Source organism: Thermobia domestica, chromosome 10 (genome assembly GCF_964235325.1).
Source record: "Thermobia domestica chromosome 10, izTheDome1.hap1.1, whole genome shotgun sequence".
In the NCBI taxonomy this organism is placed as follows: domain Eukaryota; kingdom Metazoa; phylum Arthropoda; class Insecta; order Zygentoma; family Lepismatidae; genus Thermobia; species Thermobia domestica.
In genome coordinates, this window is record NC_137463.1 from 25,953,015 (window position 1) to 25,973,990 (window position 20,976).

Genomic DNA, 20,976 nt, shown 5'->3' on the forward strand with positions numbered 1-20,976 from the left:
AAGATGATGTTCGAATGAAAAGAGAAAATAATGCTATTTACAAACATGTGAAAGAAACGGGGCATATGATAGATTGGGAAGGGGATTGAGGTTTAGAAAGAGAAAAAAGAAAGATTATTAGGAAGTGGAAGGAAGCGAGAAGAATAAAGAAAGAACAAGAGGAGAACTTAATGAACTGGACAAGTGGTATAAATATACATGAGCAATGGGAGAAATTATTAGAAGTGATAGAAAAGAAAAATGCATAAGACTATTAGTGCAATTTGAATATTTCCAAATTTCTGTTATTTTATTTTATTTTATTTTATATAAAGATAAATAGAATTGTAAATTGCATTGACAATTAACATACATTAACAATGTAATTATATGATATTGTTACATATTACAAATTTAAATTTTATATATATAAAAACAACAATTCTATTTGGAATTAAATTATTAACATCTTCTAACGCCGAACTGCTAGGAGCGGCTCTTACACCAGACACAAGGAGCAAGATATTACTGGAAAAGTTTTCATCTTTAGATCATCTACTTTCACGCCTTTCCAAACTTTCTGCACATTCAGCATTTTATCTCCTCAGAGCATCTTTCTCGATCCCAAGATTGTTGTATTTTCTACGTTGTTCCCCCTCCTGGAGGGACGATAATCTACTTGAGAAATTCGACTAAGCTCTTAAAACAGGATTGGAGAATATTCTTAATTGTACCCTCAGTGATGAAGCATGTCTACAAGCATCACTACCAGTCAGAAATGGAGGTCTTGGAATACGTCGCGCCACGGATCTGGCTATCCCGTCTTTTCTGGCCTCTTTCTATAGTTCAAGACAACTGATTGGAACCCTCCTTCAGAGAGAAGATGAAGTCACAAACCCGGATGTGGAGGACTGCATAGCCAGATGGTCAAATTTAGTTGGGTCAGACCCCCCGGCCAGGGATTTATTTGTAGCCAGGGAAGCCTGGGAATTTCCCCCCTTCTAAGTTTTGACTTCCCTGTCTCTAGATTTAATTCAGTCTTCCCAGCCTGGGAAGATATTTTCCCCCTTTCTTAGGCTATACAATCTGTTTTAAAGTATAATAATTCATTTTTTCAGTATGTTTATTGTCGCGAGCTGTGTTGGTCTTGTTTATACTGTAGAATTGCTTCCCGAAGAAAAATTCTTTCAACTGGCATCACTACTTATCATTCTTAATCTGAGTAGCACAGTAATAAAAAAGCAACGTTTTCAGTAATCAGTGAGAGCTCCTCCGTGGCTAAGCGGTTAGCGTACGCGCCTTTGGCGCGGGAGACCCGGGTTCGATTCCCGGCGGGAGCTCATGTAGTTCGGATTCCACTCTAATCAGTAGGTCCACTTCTCATATAGCCTCGCTGCTGAACGGGACGTAAAACTCAAAATCAATCAATCAATCAGTAATCAGTGAGCAGTCATAGCAGTTGTGAATTGGTATCTTCTTCGTTGACAAACACGTTAAAAAGAACAAAAGGAAATGGATATTAGACTATATTTTAACAAAAGAAAAGCTCCTGACGATGAGGCAAGTAATTCCAGCACACAAAGTAAGAGGCTTTGAAGATAGTGCAACGTCCGAATTCACATTAGAAACATCTCATCAGAAAGATGAAAATGATTCGGGACCTAGTGTTAATAATGGTAAGGTTATTTCTAGCCCAGTGGCTTGTTCTCTTCTATATGTGATCAAAAACAATCTGCGAGGTGGAAAATTCAACGACCGTGGCTAGGTGTTAAACAAAATACTAATGACATTCGCGTTGTGTATACTATATGTGCTTCCGTTCGTAAACTCGGTATTGATACAGTGCGTGAGTTTTCTCGAGGTTCTTCTGTTTCCTTCCACTTTCTTCATTCCACCATTTCGTTCATTTCTCATCATCACCGTCTCCTTTAGCGTAACCGCCATAAACGTGGGATGTAAAACTTGAAGATTTCATTTCATTATTCATACAGAAAGAAGAATAAATGCACAAAGTGTGTGGTGCAACGATATTATTGCAAAAACATCAAAGAAACGTTTTTATAAAATCTTTGACTACGAAAAAATGTTCACATGTCAATATGTGAACAAAGAGATAGGGCAGAAATATAGGTTTAAAGGCAAATGCAGAAGACAGGTGGAAAATTGTGAATGAAATTCGTGTTAAAAACACAGCTACGATATTTAGGACTGCCTACGTTATTGTCCAAAATCGTCTATCGTTTACGGTGCTCCTACATCGTATTAAATTACAAGAAATAAATTTAATGGACCTCGAACAAGTTCTTTACTCGTATGTTACATGTGCAAATATTATTGACTTTTAACTACAGAAATGAAGGTACTGATGAATGAAGGTAAAAGGTAAATGAAGGTAATGAAGGTAGGTAAATGAAGGTAAACTGACTGAGTACCTTGCGCGTTCCGTTGAACCCTTCGAGCTAATAGTGGATGAATCCTCCATTGTGTCTGATGTTCTCATTGTGTATATCCGTACTGTAGTTAATCACGTATGTATCAATATAATTTTAGGATTATTTGAGTTACAGGCAGAGGGGTTTGTGATTTCGTGATTATGTGAACGTATGAATCTTTCCAAAACGATATTACGGGAAAGACTTATAGCAGTTTGTCTGAGAGCGCCAGTAACATGCAAGGTGGAATAAGTGATGCTATCTCTTAACTGCAGCAAGAATTTGACACCAATTTACTCGTGTTTTACTACATGAGTCAGAAGATGGAACTGGTTGTTCACAACGTTGTTAATACGGTTTTAGATATGGTTCATTTTTAAAACTTTGTAGAGCGATTACATGGTGTTTATTCAATGTCCCCGTAGAGCACGAGAAATCGAATTAATATCAGAAGAACTAGGTATTCTCTTCTATAATATTGCTACAGTTTTTGATATACGGTGGTTAAACTCTTCTTACCTACCCTGCGCTAGTGGAACACTTTCGAGAAGGTTCTACAAATTTGCAGAGAAGTTTTGAGCAGCATGCAACATTTTCGGGCCTGCAAAATTTCACGAAGTGGAATTTGGTTTATGAAATGTCCATGGTCCGAGATGTCCTTAGCCTTTTTCTACAAGAAAGGTCAGCATCCCTTGTACTGTACAGGCAATAAGCAAAATTGAAACAAATGTACGTGTACTGGAAGCTTTGCAAGCAAAGGGTGGCATGTTCATGGTAGAATTACAACTTCAGTTTGAAGAAACTGCTCAGTTTTGTGGAGTCCCACTCGCAAAACCCTTAGACAGTTCTTTTCAGAAGTACCAGCAAATAAGATTGCAATTCTGTCAGGGTCTAGCAGATGACATACGGTCTTGCTTTTCTAACGAAACGTTCAGTAGGGTCGAGGTTTTGCTACAATCCAAGTGGTCAGAAGAATTGTCTGCAAGAATGTTATACGGCGACAAAGAAGTAATGAAAATAATAAATAAATAAATAAATTAATTAATTAAAATAAAATGTTCCTCTGATAATACAGCCAAAATTCTGCAGCATTCCGAGAAAACCTCCTAATATTGGACGAAATCTACAAAATCTTAACATGAAATCATTGTTCTTCTTGTTTCTTCTGCATACTGTGGGGAGGCTTTTCCAGCTTAAACTTACAGCACACTGACGCTAGAAATCGTTTATCTGTAAAACCAACCTCAAATCTACCAGACATTACGAGACTTCTTTCAATGCAGAAAAGTATGTCATCAACTGGATAAAAAGTGGACATCATGCTGCTACCGACAAATCAACTAGGAAAAAGACGGTATCCGATTTAAACCAATCTCGTATTGCTTCACTATTCTAAAGTGAGGTACAGTGTGACAGTACTATTAATTGTATTGGCACTAAAAATTATTTATGGTATGAAGAATGACATTTAATGCCGTTTTTTCCCTTCTATTTAATAAAATTAGATTCAAGTGTATGTGCACCTATCACTGTTCTGCAAAAAGTAAACTCTTAATTTTGTAGTGTTTATTGTTCGGGCGATGAATTTCGTCTTCAAATATCTAACAAGAATGGTCTAAAGAATTACTTGTCATAACAAAACAGTTTTACGTAGGAGTGTGACACTTGTTATGACAAGTTATGCAGGTTGCAATGTAACTATAGGGCTTTTGCTAGATGCTGCACACTTGCCCTCAGCAGTAGGACGAAAAGTAGCAAGGCAAGTAACGAATGTGATCTCATCTACTTAACCAAATTTTATCTAACGTCCCTACCAATATTTATCATAAAATTGTTTTTTTTTTTTTTTTTTAATGAAAAAAATATGAACTTGGGGACTGGCTATGAAACTAGTACCATAATTTCAAAGTAGATAGGTTTAAAAATAACGTTGTCCCAACCTGACTTTATAGTTGTTCTGTTATACGGAACACAATCTTTCATAAATATTCCCCCCTTCTACAAAATCCACAAATAAATCACTGCCCCCGGCTCCCGAAAGTCGAAATAATCAGTCGGTCTGGGACGAGCCTATCGTGAATTACCGTTTGGATTCATTATTGCAGACTTCTAATAACATCGAAGATAAGGCCAGATTACTTGCTGTCATGTCCCCTGAAAACGGAGCATGGCTTCAAGCGCTACCTTCACCTTCTCTCGGCCTACACCTAGACAACGAAAGCTTCCGTGTGTCCGTCGCCCTTCGACTAGGAGCAAATATATGCGAACAACACCACTGCCCAAGATGCAACGCTCTCGTAGATAAAAGAGGTTTACACGGTCTGTCATACAAAAGCAGTGCCGGCAGACATTCACACCATTCGAATGTGAATGACATCATTTTGAGAGCCTTAACATCCGCAGGGGTGCCAGCAGTGAGAGAACCAATTAGGTGCAGCCGTTCAGACGGAAAAAGGCCGGATGGTATGACTTTAGTGCCCTGGAAGCAAGGAAAGTCGTTGATTTGGGATTTCACTTGCTCAGACACTTATGCGCCCTCCAATCTGCAATTTTCATCGACCAAAGCAGGACTTATCGCTGGACGAAGAGCAAAAGAAAAAAGAAATAAATACGTTAATCTCCTAGATAAGTATTGGTTTATTGCAATAGCAATTGAATCTAGTGGATCCTGGGATCAAGAGGACGCAAAATTTATTAACGAAATTAAGAAGCGTATATCCATTAAATCGGGAGACACTCGAGCTAGGTCTTTTCTGGTTCAGCGCATAAGCATTGCCGTTCAGCGAGGGAACGTAGCCGCTATTATGGGCACGTTACCCACTGGTAAAGAATTAGAACAGATCTTTCTTTTATAATTTCTGACGGCGCTTAGTACACTAGGAGCATTGAAATTTGGAAATAAAGTTGGAGGGATCTAGAATGCATTTGAGCCCCGAGTCTTCTAGGAGTTAAAGCGCCGGTCAATGCATTGTACAGAGCTATGTTAACCAGAAGAAAACTAATTCTGGTTTTCCCTTTCTCAGCAGAGAGCACAGTAGGTCAAATGCATCGACCTCCGTTTGAATCAATATTAGTATTTTAAATATTTGTAAACAATCATATATTCAGCCGAGGTTTTCATCTAAGAATGTCGGAAAATTAATTGTTGTAAAAACGTTATATTCAAATTTCTATTTGTTTCTGTAATTTTAAATTTTTAAATAATTATTGATTTTATTAGTATGTAAAAATAATAAACAATTTAAAAGATAATAAAATATAACCGGATTGAGAAAAAAACAATTAAAATTATATAAATGAAAATGCTAACTAACGGCTGAGGAAGATATAAGATTTGCTGTCATCTGTCTTTTCTCAATGTCTGATGAAGAGGACGTTAGGTCCTTGAAACTGTAACAAAAATCGTATAATTATTAAATAATTCATTTTGTTCTGGTCAGAAAAATGTGTTTTAAAATGTTATTGTGATTATCCAGAACCATGGAGTATATTTAGTAAATGACTTCAAAGCTTTTTGACTGCTTTCAGTATTTGTAAAGATTCCGTACTACAACTCATAGAGAATCTGCACTATACTCTGCGCAAGATATGGGTAAACAATGTCGTCCAACATGAGGATACCATATCTCTTAATATTAGCTGAATACTTCCGGATAAGTTTGAGATGCATTTAATGAAGTTTAGCAGACTAACAATCTGTATCAATGGCTTCATCCTGTCTGAAAAAGACGTAATATATCACACTCTCACCATAGCTGCAGTGTTGTCCAAACACAGTTGGAGAACTTAATACAAGGCAGAATACGACTCTCTTACCTAAATTACCTAATTTTCTTCCAATGTGTTTGAACAACCGTGCGTAGAAGTCCTGACTGACTTTCTTCGATATAAATCCTTCTTAACTTTATGTACATGTTACCGAATACGGAAGTTAGTATTACACGATAATCGAGCTCTTCATACAACGCTAAAAACGACTCTGCATAAGGCTCAATATGTTCAGAATTCCTATCACCCTTTATTTCATAATGCTTTTTCGTTCTTTGACACAATTCTCTGAGCTGTCACATTGATTTCATGTTACGTTTATTTACTACATACAGTGTTCTCAGATTGGGCTACAAATAGCGGATTAGGCGATTTTTCAAGTCCCCTCGCGACCAAAATTTCAAATTGGGCGACGTACTACTTTTGGGCTACTTTTAATTATCTGCAGGCTATAGATCCTAAGATCTGCAGGCTACTTTCTTATTTTTCATTTATGAAATCAAAAATTATTAGCTTTATATAATAAAAGATTTTTTCTGAATATTCTATTCACAACGAACAATAATTGTAGTAAAATTAATATGTTCAATACTAGTTTAATTCTTGTTTTAATACTTTTAATTTCCAGATCTGACAATACTATACTTTTTCGAATTTGTGCTGTTACAGCAACAGCACAGTGACAAATAGTTTCTGTAGATACATTTCAAAAAATAGCGAAATCACTTATTAATAACGAATTTATTCATGATGGTTCATTCTAGATGTATTTTTTTTTTATTCTTTTAGGCACATATGCATATTCTAATTTTGTAGTTAACTACCTCTTGTTAATGAGCTACAAATATTTTCCTCGCAAAAGATGTTTTGAGAAAATCTTAAGGGAATTCATATCTCAAAACCTCCGCTACCTTTCGACAAGCCGTCAGGTGCCAATAGTTGACAATTGAGATGGTTAGCTTTAACCTTGAGAATTTTCTGGAATTGCTAAAGTTACCCATTGATGAAAGGAGCTAATATAGCTATAATGGTTTTACCAAAGCTGACAGGGTAAACAAATACGTACAACCATTTCCTAAATTCCTGTACGTGCTTTTTGTTTTTCACATCTTCCTTCACCACCCCTTTATGTGGGTAGTGCTCTGCCCATTGACCTCCAAAAACAAATCGTGGAAATTCATGCTTCTTTGTCTCCAGTCACATATACAGAACATCTGCCTCTCATATGGAAATACGAAAGAGTTAAGAAAAATAACAAAACGGTATTTTAAGTGACCAAAATATGCAGGTAAATTTATCATTATCATCATAGTATAAACATTTCTTCAAGGCGGCCAACTCACAAAGTAATATGTAACAAATGTCTTATGGGCAAATGCAGGTTCAAGACGAAACAGGTCAAGATGAGCAGGTCGCCATCTTAGAGGTGGCTAAGTTGACAGGTTTTACTGTATAGGGTTAGTAAAAGTGTGTAGCTTCAAAATAATTCATTTTTATGTTTCAACTACAAATAGTTCAAATCTGCTACTTTTAGAGTACAATCTCGCTATTTTATATCTTTGGATTTGGCAACACTGACTACATATATAGTGTTATTACCTGCAAATTACGATTCTATGAACAGGTGTCATACATCCAAAACCTAAGTTGCAGGAATCTCTGTATACCTGATAGAGGTCTGCATGGGTTCGGGCCTACAAGCATGTATAACTTCGGGCCCGGGCCGGGCTCGGATCGTAAATTTTTATATATACAACCATATTTCTCGGGCCTTTTCGGGCCTAACTTTGTAAATATACTGTACAATGATATACCGGTACGTATATTGCACCGTTTTTTCTGGAGAACTTTTAGAGCACAACTGCAAAATTAAACTTCTGATTGCTGTAAATAACAAATACAATTTGCGTTAATTATTAAATATCTGTAATTCGGGATTATTTCGGGCTCATTTGATTATCACACAAGCTTGGGACGGGCTCGGGCCTAAATGGTAAAACATATTTCGGATTCGGATCTGGCTTCACATTGTAAATTTATGGGCCGGGCCGGGCTCAGACTAAAAATTCTGGCCCGTGCAGACCTCTAATACCTGACAAAATGTTCTGTAGTTAATACCTGAAATTGCCATGTTTTTTTCTTGTCAACAAGCCTTTCACTATGTACGATACATCACATAGTAATATATATATATACATATATATATATTAGACAGTTTTTCTGCCTAGAATAGTATTTCACTCATAGTAAAATGTTACAAGCACATCAATGTTACAAATTATGTTCATAAAAAGTTTTAATGGTTCTCATGTTCTCCCATGATAATGAAACGGGCAACCTCAAAGTGACTTTTATTATTATTATTATTATTATTATTATTATTATTATTATTATTATTATTATTATTATTATTATTATTATTATTATTAAATATTCTGCATTTTGGGAGGTCCTGGGACTAATGGGTTTTATTTTTGCTTTTTAGTTTTTATTTTAGTTTTGGACTTGAAAATGTTTCTTCCACGTTTCTGGATCTTCAGCTTTCTCTTTTAACTCCAAATATTTTCTTCGTTTTTTCAAATCATAATTAGTTGTGTTCTTCTTCTTCCTATTCTTCGCTTTCCTTCCATCTTTCCTTCTATGGTGGTATGAAGAAAAAAATTTTTTGCAAGAAATATCCAATGCTATTGGCCTTCCTACAAAGAATAATGGCTAAAAACATCCTCTTTTCTCCTATCCGTTTTAAAAATACGAGGGCTATCCAGAAAGTAGATTACGTTTTCGTCTGTGTCCGCTAGGGGCGGGGCTAGCGCGGCCATCTTGGGGTCAGAGCGTTGCGCAGCTCAGTCGGCATCTAGCCGTGCTAGTGAGAGGTTCGTGCTGTGCTCCGTTAAGATACTGTGACGGTTTGAAATGTCTGCGTTAATTGAAAATCCCGCGAGCTGCGAGGTGCGTGCAGTAATAAGGTTTCTGACAGCAAAAAACTGTAAACCGATAGAAATCTATCGGCAGCTGTGTGAAGTGTATGGGGACAACATTATCACTGAAGGTGGAGTGCGACAGTGGGTCATAAGATTTAAAAATGGCCGAACCAATGTTCACGACGAAGATCGAAGTGGGAGACCCAGCAAAGTGACTGCCGAACTTGTCGAAAAAGTCGATGTTAAAGTCCGTGAAAATCGAAAGTTCACAATAACGGAACTTTCTTTGAGTTTTCCACAAATTTCGCGAAGTTTGTTGCACGAAATCATCAGCGAAAAGCTTGGTTACCACAAGTTTTGTGCAAGATGGATTCCAAAAATCTTGACAGAGGACCACAAAAATCAGCGAATGGCTGCAGCGTTGCACTTTTTGGACGCCTACAATAAGGATGGTGACTCTTTACTCGATCGCATCGTTACTGGTGACGAAACATTGGTGAAACACGTGAACTGTGAAACGAAATTGCAATCAATGCAGTGGGGGCACACAGGTTCTCCCCAAAAACCCAAGAAATGCATGCAAACAATGTCGGCAAGGAAGATGATGGCGACTGTTTTTTGGGACAGAAAAGGTGTGATTTTGGTGGACTTCCTGGAAAGAGGCACTACAATAAACGCTCAAAGGTATTGCCAAACTCTGCAAAACCTCAGAAGAGCAATTCAAAACAAGCGCAGAGGAATGTTGAGCTCTAAGATCTTGTTGATTCACGACAACGCCCGGCCCCACACGGCAAATGTCACGCGTGAAGTTCTTGAATCTTTTCAGTGGGAGTTGTTTCCTCATCCGCCGTACAGTCCCGACCTGGCACCGAGCGACTTCCACCTATTCCCAGCAATGAAGAAGTGGCTGGCTATGCAGCGTTTTGATGACGACGAACAGCTGCAAGAAGAGGTAACGAAGTGGTTGAAGTCGCAGGCGGCCGAATTTTTCGACGAAGGAATTTCCAAGCTCGTACATCGCTACGATAAATGCCTTAATTTGAATGGTGACTATGTCGAAAAGTAGTATTTGTGTGTGGCTTTCATCTGTATATAATAAAATTTGTTTCCTATACTTTGTTGATTTTTTATTCCAAAACGTAATCTACTTTCTGGATAGCCCTCGTATCTTCGGCTTTTACTCTTTGTCAATTTTATCTTCCCTTGTTTCCTCCAACAACACATTTGGGAGCTCTCTAAGTATTTCTTTTCTAACTTTCGTATTAAGAAAACAAATAGAAATTGTTCTTCTTCTTCTTCTTCTCTTAAAGGAGACAGTGATGATGAGAATGAACGAAATGGTGAAATGAGGAAAGTGGAAGGAAACGGAAGAATCCAGAGAAACTACGCACACAATGTTTGTCTACCACAAACCCCACTTGGCGTGAGCTGGGCTCGAACTAAGAACTCCACGCACTACTAGTGAATGCTCGAACACAGAGCCACTGTGCCCTCTCAAACACACTGAAACACGTCTTTAAATATTTTAAATCAGAATTTAAATACCAAATTTCTTGCCTCTAATCTTAAGGGAAAGACATAGCCATTTTATTATGCAAATAGCGAAAGTGATTTGTATCTCTGATTGACAGCTGATAAAATATAACACGAAAAGAAAATTACGCGAGTTGATGAATAAATAGAATGTAATTTAAAACTCTGAAACTCAAATACTCTTTTTTCTCGTTTCTTCCCTATATATATATATATATATATATATATATATATATATATATATATATATATATATATTCCTCTGTCGAATAATTTTGTATAACGCTAATTTTGACACTGTGATTCATTTATTTCGTATTCAAGAGCTGTTGCTTTTGTTTACTGTCTAACTCTCATCTGCCTCGTTTCCATGACAACGAAGAAGTGTAATAATTCAAGTTATGATGAATACCCAACAATTTTATTTTCTCCAGAGAATTTGAATGCGAGAAAAAAAGGTAGCGTGCAAGGTAAAGCGTCTATTTTTATAAAACTTTCTTCTCGTTCTATTGAGAGCAACAACACTCTTAAAAGTTCGATTTCGCATTGCTCTTTTCGTTAAAAAGGAAGTCCTGCTTCCTAATCAGAGCACGACTACGCGAAAATCATTCTGCCGGATGTTTATAATAGAATCTGTCTAGTGCAGGACAAAATAAGGTGGAAAACGAGGTAGTTTTGTTTCTCTCTGTGACTTCAAAGTTAAAGCAACTTCTTTTCAATGATTTATTCCTTGGGGCATAATTACTCAGTTGTTCTAAATGCCTGATTATGAACAGGAAGTTTCTAGGAGTCTTTAATGAGAAAAGGGTGAAAGAATCTTACCATTTACGTACTTTACATATAAAGAACAGAAACAATACAGTTTCGAGCCCTTTTTGTGTTTCTTTTGAAGTTTTCGCTAATTGATGTAAGACGTAATTAACTTAACAAGTAGAATCTTCGAAATTACATCAAAGGGACTTTCTTCAAAAGGTTATAACGTTCGCATAGCTATGCATACAGAATATAACATCAGAATTTTATTCTTATCAATGGACAAGGTGATTCTAGAAAATGAATCGCGTTTCTAATATATATTTTTAAAAAATAGAAGTAATGGAATTGTAGAAGTTCTCACATTTACTTACAGATGTCTAAAGTTTATCTATAGATATACGGTATTCAGAATTGCAATATCTCCCCCAGAGCCAGTAGCGTGGGTTGGGTCTGCGCCCACAAAATTGGAACAGTGAAAAGAGGACCCATGACGGCGAAACTAAAATACTGCTAATTTGAAAGTAATTATGTGATATCTTCAAATAGATAAAAGATAATCGAAAAGTGGAACAAGAGCTCGCTAGACAATATTGTCTTACATGAGGTACCGTTGTCACTACTCACTTACCTGCTTTCAATTTCCAGCCATTTAGAAAATCGGCATTTATTTTCGAGTTTCTAAATGGCCGCAGACGGAAAGCTACTAGGTGATTTGTGAAAACGATACCTCAGGCAAAATAATATTGTCTAACACGCTCTTCTTCCACATTTCGATTATCTTTTTATCTATTTGAAGATTTCACATAATTACTCTAAATTTAGCGGTATTTTAATTTCGCAGTGATTAGGCCTCTTAAAGGTGTTAAAAGAAAATTGCTGAAGGGAAATAGAAGACAAAATAATAATGCAAGTCAAATCTACCCAGGTTAAGTATTACGATAGTAGAGTGGAATTTAATAACCATAGGACGAGTTTCTTCAAATTAAATTAAGCTGTTACTCTGGAGCAAACTCAGAAGTTAATTCATGTTATGGGTGGTAGAGGACAAAGAAAATTGCTTCTGTGAAAACAGAGAGATGATTTCTTTTCATTGTGTTTTGTAGTAGTGTGTGAATATACTTCAAAGAGAAATGAGAGGTGTATGTGGATAACTTACAGATAGGAAAAAATATATAAAGTAGAACTTGAGTTGATAGCTGTGACCAGGGTTTCTAAGGTATAAAAATCTCTGCTTCCCATTGGTATATTTGCTATGGATCAGAATCTTTTAAACATCGACTCAAGCTCTTTTATTTTAGCAACGACAATAACTTGCGGTTTCACCTACTTTATTCAGGGGTACCATAATTTTATAGTTGAGCTTCCTCGTGATTAAATGGTTAGCGCACGCGCCTTTGGCGTGGGAGACCCAGGTTCGATTCTGGCGAGAGCTCATTTGGTTCAGATTTCAACGTTAATCAGTAGGTCCACGTTTAAGATAGCCTCGCTGCTGAACGGGACGGTAAACTCAACAATTTTAGCATTTTTTTTTATATTGTCACGTTGGTATCTATATTCTTCGGAATCTAAGAGATAAATAGAACTTTTTCATTGGGAGCACTAATTTGAGTTTCAATTTTTACACCCTTCACTGCTTTTATATTTAAACGTTTATTAATCTAAACAAACATTTGAAAATTTTGTGAAGGGTGAATATGGTCATCCCTAGCTGTGGGTCTGAACATAGTCGTTCAGAACATTGAAGCTAGTAATACTTGTCTTTGTTTTTTTTAATGCACCATTACATATTCATAGACATACATAAACACACACACACACAGAGAGAGAGAGAAAAAACCATATACCTGTAAATGTTGAATCGATATATTCATAATCTTGTAAACGTCTCTCCCGCTTTCAAATGGATGGTAAAGTTTATAAAGAAAGAAACTAATATAGCATCCATCAATTCTTGGCTAGAAGGCTACAGACACTCTAAAGAAAATTTTGTTACGGGATTCCCTCCAGTCGCTTTGACTTCGCTCACAGTATTTGCCATTTTCTTTCCACTCTACACAACAGCTGAGAAAGTAATTGAGTTTGTCCGTGTGGTTAAGGCAAATAGTGTCTCTTCTTTTCTTTCTTTTCTAACACAGCAGATGGCGCCACAATGAGATTTTTTCTTTTTAGCTGAACGAAATGTTCCTCCATGGATTTACAGCCTTGTACACAAAGTGAAACTTTAGTCCTGCTTTGAGCCACACAAGATTCAGATGAGACACTCTAAGCCTTTGGCACTTGACTGATTGAACTTCTTATCTCTTTCTTTGCTTTGTTTTGTCTTTCTTGTTTCTCTTTTCACCCTGTTTCTCTTATTTTCTTCTTTTTCGCTTTCAATCTACGTGTTGTTTTTCCACTTTTGCCCTTCAAATCCCTTTCACGCTGAATCAAATTACGCAAAGATAAAAAAAAATACAAAACTACGTTGCCTTTTCCAGAAAGAAAGAAAAATCACCATAAATTAATTTAACAAACAGTACACCATTCATAACCCAGTTAGCACCATCTGCGTCCATCCATAACTTAACCTAAGTTGCCATGCTGCAAGAATCTTGTTATTAAAAATCTTGCAACCTCATCTTTCTATTTACTATTTACACATTACAACTTTCTGAAACCAAGAAACAATATCTCCAACCATACAACACTGAACTCTAGTGGACAAATAGTGAACCTCCTCATTAAATACGTGTATTTTGGCGCGCTCCTCTTTCCCGACCAAAAGGATCCGTCGTTTCGGAAGCAGCGAAACTGTTTATTTTCATTATATCCTTATTTTCCTTGCGATAGCAGGTAGCAAGCAAGACGACCAAGAAAGTTGTACATGGTTTGAATCCTTGCAAGATGAAAAAGTTGGTACATGTCCCTTTCAAGACTATGTTTACATGGAGAAATATTGTAGGGTTGCAAGATTTTTTTTAAATAAGACTACAAGATTCTTGCAGCACGGCAACCTAGTTTTACCTCAATGCAAGTGACAAGTTTTGACGCCTGGTATGCCGAGGACTCAAAAATTGGTTATTACAACTGAAGGGAACCCAATGAAAGACATAGTGTCCCTAATTACTACGAGGGTTGTCCTGAAATCAACAGACGTTTTGAAGTAAAAAAAAAAAAGAAGTAACAGAATAAACAAACCAAATTGAATTATTAATATATACATTTAAAAGGTACACTCTTAGGCTATTTTTTCATATAATCACTATGCAAATTAAGGCACTTATCATACCGTAGAACAAGTTTTTCCATACTATCGCCGCTTGCGATTTCAACCACTGGCTTACACCGGCATGTAGTTCAGCATCACCGCATTGTGTAATGAACCATATCTTCATCCCTGGGAAGAGATGGTAGTCGATTGGCGGCAAATCTGGGCTGCATGCTGGGTGATCGAACACCTCCCATCCAAAACCTTCCAAGAGCTCTCGGGTACGTTTGGCCGTGTGTGCACGTGCGTTGTTGTCCTTCACTCATTATTCCATGTGCTTACACTTCACACAGTTGGCGACGGATTCCAATTAGTTTCTGGTTCTTTGCCAAGAAAAGCTAATCACAGAACGCACCTCACAAGAGGGGGGGTATTGTAGCGCACATTGCAACATGTCACAGAAAGCAATAGTAAGAGCGTCACAGTCCTTACGCTACCACAGCTGGATGCGTACTGAGTGTGGCAACGTTCGACACTAAGATGGGGACTCTAGCCCCACCCAGTACCGCAATAGCTCAAAACGTCTGACACTTTCTTTACAGTCCTCGTAATAGATATTTCATTACACGTGTTGAAGGGTTCTATTCCCGGTTAGAGTAGTTCTGAGTAATGGCTTGGATCCCACTTTGAAGAGGAAGTCCTGTTGAAACACAGGCTTGGTGTTGGACATAAAACTCAAATCATCCCAGAAACTAATGAGTAAGACACACATGCAGGAAAGATTCATTATTCATACTCTGACCTTGTTTTAATTGCAAGATAACTATGTCCAAATCTGTTCATTAGTTACATAGAGGTGTTCTTATTCGAAACAATGGTGTGTTCTAAATGATAAATGAGAACCCCCCTCCCTATTACATATCTGTTGGCCAAACATATTTGCCCAAATACTTTGGGTAAAGTACGAGGCATATCCAGAAGATAAATGTACTAGGTTTTTGTAGGTTTCAAAAAATGTATTTAAAACAAAACTTTTACAAGGTTACATCAGTACATATGTGAACTATTTTTCCACGTAGTCGTCATCCCTCTCGATGCACTTAGTGAGACGAGGAATCCATTCTTTTATGCCTTGGTCAAAGAAGTCTGAAGCCACCTCTTTTGCCCAATTCTTTATCTCTACCTTCACTTCTTCGTCAGCTGGAAATGTTTTTCCATCCATATGCATCTTCATGAACATAAACAGATGATAGTCTGAAAAGACAAGGTCACGGGAATGCGCGAAACAGTCAAAATCGGCGGTCTTCAACTCCTTTGCTCATCGTGCAGATCAGTACGACCATTTATAAGTTCATGATACCATAGAAACATACTTATACGATTCATAATTTCTTCGCCATAAACTAATTTGATCTCGTTAAAAACTTGAGATGAAGATTTTTCTTTCACAACGAAATAACGGATAACGCTGCGAATCTCGCACTTGGCGTCAGATTTTATCGACATCTTTCATGGGAGACGTTACTGTTGGTTGCACTAACGCGTGCGTGATTGGCCTTGCTGGAAAGGGTAGGAGCTAAGCTACACGGCAGTGTGACCAACATAGCAATAACAAATTCCCTCCTCCCACGAGGGCCCTAGTACACTTATTTTTGGACTTGCCTCGTATATGATCTAAAGTATATGTTTACGTGATGATTGTGATAAATTCAATCTTTAGATACCTATGCAGATAGTCTCGAACGAAAAAAAGATGAGGAACAAGAAATAAATGTTTCTTGCAACTGTGCATTTCTTGTAGGAAATTGTCAACGTAAAACACAACTTCCTAAATCATCCCTTCATCCACAGAAGATGTTACTGTTAGTATAATGATGACTTATGATCGCAGTGATATACTGCCTCTTTCTAAGGCAAGATGAAGCTGTTAATACACATCGTTAACGTGCTGAACTCCATTAAATGTATCTCAAACTTGTCCGGAAGTATCCAGCTAATTATTAAGAGATATGATATCCTTATATTGCACGATATATTCGCCCATATCTCGCTCAAAAATCGATGGAGGTTCCCCATGAGTTGTAGTATAGAACCTTTTGCCAGCCACCATATGCCCCCAATATCTCTCCATCTGAATAACACTTCTTCCGGTATCTCCACCATTTCTTCGTAGGAACTACCTTGTATAATGGCGGGCTTTTGCTATACAACATAATCGTTGACCTTATGCTGGCACAAGCATGTGGCTTCAAACAGTGACTATTTCCATTAACCAAGTATGGCCTTTTTCACATTTTGGCCTTTGGAAAAGACACAACTGAAGTGGACATTTTATTCGTATTAATCACTAATATTTTGTGATTAGTCGGCCTTGGGTAGGGTACTAAGTCTCTGCTACGAACCCTGGGAATGGTTAGGATTACATTTGAAGTTGTATCTACCCTTTCTCATATCCTGAGTGTTGGAGAAAGAGCTTGAACTCTAATTAACACTCGCCCAACGGAAATCAGGTCATTTCTGACCCATAAATGTTTTATTTTAACTTTTTTTCCTATTTCTTCTTCCTGTTTCCGGTCATCGGCGTAGGTATGCTTCTTTTATCCTACGTGCCATGTAGTAACACTTCTATTACCCTAACATTCTTCATTTGTCAACCACAAATAAACAATTCTTTGTCTGGGTCTTGAATGACCCGGTCTTCGCTGTTTACGTGAAGGATATTTTATTCGTCTTGTCTACTTCACACCGTCCAATTTGTTGCCATTTTACTCACTCTGCACGATCACGTCTACTCATGATCACTTGCTCATTCCCTTAGCGTGTTCCAACATGTCAGCAGTGTTGCCAGGTGGCAAAAAATTCTCACAAAACGGGAAATTCATATGAGTAGTGGGAATTTGGAATATTTTCTTCCAAATATGTAGGATATGAGATAATTTACTTCAAAATATGTACCAATCGAAACGCATGGCAGGACTAATATATATGCATATCTGAGTGTATTTGTGTGCGTTATATATTTGCAGGAAACATTGAATCATATTGGAAAATTTCATGTCTATACGGGCGGGAAATTTCCTTTCATGAACTGGTAACACTGCCTGTCAGAGTAAATATCAAACATTTTAGTCCAATTTGACTCATGCAGACGAAGAATTTAAATAAACTGTGCGCGTCTGTTCTCTGTGCGGTAATAATATATTTCGTGAACTGATTAGACAGCAACAAGAAAGTGCTGAAGCTATCATAGTCTGGGTTCTGGCTGTCTCCCCCCCCCCCCTCAATTTTTACCTTCAATATCCGCCACTGAAGACCAATATGCTCACCACTAATATCAAACTTTAAATTAATTGGAAATCTAGTAATAATACCATGTTCTCCTTAAAAAAACAATTAAAATATTGGTGTGTCAAAAATAGCCCTATGTTCGTCGGATACGTCATTTCTAGTATCTTCGCTGGGCGAGTGTTAACCAATCAAAACTGAATTCCTCAACGAAACGTTGGGAATGAGCAGTACACAGATCTGATCTTAATCTCGTGGACCTAATAGCATACGTTGAATCATTAAAACTTATGAGTTTGAAGTGAAAATTACAGTTCAGATAACTTCCGTGATACCAGAAATACAAAACGATTATTGTGAATCTTCACATGTTTAAACTAACTAACTAACTCTATGGCCTATGGAACCCGGAGGTTCAGTGCCGCGTTCACAAAAGCTCTCCACTGACTTCTATTCTTAGCTAATTGGATCCAGTTTCTACTTTGTATTCCTATCTCTGCGAGATCCATCTTAATATTATCCTCCCATCTGCGCCTAGGTCTTCCTAATGGTCGTTTTCCTATGGGTCTACCAGTCAAGACTTTGAAAGCGTTTCTACTTTCTTCCATTCTAGCTACATGACCTGCCCACCTAAGCCTCCTAGACTTGACGACCCTAACAATGTTGGGTAAACCGTATAAACTATGTAGTTCCTCATTATGGAGCTTCCGCCATTCCCCATTCTCGTTCCTCTTGGGTCCGAATATTCTTCTCAGGATCCTGTTCTCAAATACTTTCAGTCTATGTTCTTCCCTCAGAGTAAGCGACCATGTTTCGCAACCATACAGAACACAGGCATGATTATCGTTTTATATATTTTAAGCTTCAAAGTGAGCTGAAACAAATAAAGTGAATCATTTGAGAGAGAAAAATATGTCGGTAATGGTGGACATGTGAAGTGCCTTTCGCATTAAAATAAGTTCTTATTCATAAATTTTCTCCTGTAATATACCTTTCTAGCTACCCTGTGCTTTGGAATATATTAAAAACAGATGAAATTATTTTTATTCTTTTACAGCAGTCACTGGGAATCATTTTGTAGTTTCGTTTCTTTTAGACTTAGCGGACAATATTTTGTTTACGATTGCAGTTCCTGAACGAAACGTTTATCAATCAACATGTATCACAGTTTCGTTCTTTCATTTCAGATAAGGAATCATATCTCAATGTTTGATTATCTCACATATCTACAAGAATGTTGTGGATTGTCATATGTGACTACCAGTGTTGAAGAAACCTGGATAATTCTCATTGCAGGTATACTACACCATTACCCTGTTGGTATCGTCCCTTCACATCTTCGAAGAGAAAATTATGTTGGAAGGGAATATGACACTGGTGTCGCCGTCCCATAAAAGCGTACTCGAACCTGATGGACATTCCAAAGGTAATTATCTTAAATGATATATCATCACGTTTGCTAATTATTTATCAGTTCCACGTTCCAAACTTATAGTGTGCAAGAATTATTTAGCTTATGTTTAGCAGAAGGGGTCCAGCATCTGTTTCTAAAAAATGTTGCAATTTCGGTAATATCAGTTCACATTCGGTTAGTTTTTGTTAGGTTAAATGAGCTTAGGTTAGTTTGGGTTAGATGATAGTAGTGTAGGGTACAGCATAATCCCCCCCCCCAAAAAAAATACAGAATTTCGCAAATTTCTACTAATATTAGATTAGTTTAGGTTAGTTCAGGTTAGCTTAGATAGTTTAGGTTATGTTAGGTTAGATTTGGTTGCCTTAAGTTAGGTCTAAGAAGTTGCATTGCCCATTTCTCCTGTAAATTTTGTAATTTTTACGTGATGCTGGACTTCTTCCGCTAAACATAACCCAATTATTTTTATATTACACAACATTTACTAACTAACTCTATGGCCTATGGGACCCGGAGGTTCAATGCCGCGTTCACAAAAGCTCTCCACTGACATCTATCCTTAGCCAACTGGATCCAGTTTCTATTTTGTATTCCTATTTCTGCGAGATCCATCCTAATATTGTCCTCCCATCTGCGCTTAGGTCTTCCCAATGGTCGTTTTTCGATTGGTCTTCCAGTTAAAACTTTGAGAGCGTTCCTACTTTCTTCCATTCTGGCTACATGACCTGCCCAGCTGAGCCTCCTAGACTTGACGACCCTAACAATGTTGGGTAAACCGTATAAATTATGTAGTTCCTCATTATGAAGTTTCCGCCATTCCCGTTCCTCTTGGGTCTCAATATTCGTCTCAGGATCTTGTTCCCAAATACTTTCAGTCTATGTTCTTCCTTTCGAGTAAGCGACCATGTTTCACTACTATACAGAACACCAAGCATGATTATCGTTTTGTATATTTTAAGTTTCAAATTAATTAATAGAATTCGCGACGGCAAGATATTTTGAAATGAATAATAGCACGAATTCCCTGCCTTTAGTGGACATTTAATTTCTTAGTGAATATTTTTTTTTTCTCTGTTAATATTGATCCTAGATATTTGAAAGTATCCACTTTATCAAAAATATTATTTAATATTTTAACGCATCCATAGTTTGCCGTACTACGATCCCGACGAATTTCCATGTATTTAGTATTCTCTGTATTTACTTCTAAACCCATGTCCTTACAAGCGTTTAATCAGGCCTCTTCATTTCTTTCCATTGTTCTCTTATCATCCCTTATTAAATTTACATCATCAGCATACGCCATAACTTGGTGAATACCGTTCAACTCTAGGTTTCTGGTTGCTATTTTTGATTTTCTTTATAACATACTCCAGGACGAAGTTTAATAACAATGTGGACAACGCATCTCCTTGTCTCAGGCCATTCTTGACGTGAAAGCTCGTGAACAAAAATTCTGCTACTCCGAACTTGCTTTGGGATCCATTTAAACATATTTTAATTAACGTAATTAGCTTTTTCGTTATTCCACAACATTTACAGTATGCAGTATTCCTACTTACATGATTTTCCATTTGTTCCCCTCCATTTCGTGTATAGCCATTTTTGATTTCTTATAGGAGCACTTGCCTATGGCGTAAACTCGAATACTGGTCTTCCTCCTACTTTTTAATTAGTAAGATCTGTTTCATATAGTCACAGTTC

General features: G+C 37.2%; 1 protein-coding gene across 2 annotated transcripts in view; it reads left to right on the forward strand.

The window, feature by feature from the left end:
* Nucleotides 1-20,976, forward strand: part of LOC145662381 (uncharacterized) — a 174,644-nt gene that overhangs the window by 32,898 nt on the left and 120,770 nt on the right. For both annotated transcript variants that reach the window (XM_081727900.1, XM_081727901.1), the window contains exon 3: nt 19,158-19,287. In XM_081727900.1, the coding sequence (XP_081584026.1) occupies nt 19,158-19,287 (130 nt within the window). The remainder of the gene's footprint in view (nt 1-19,157; nt 19,288-20,976) is intronic.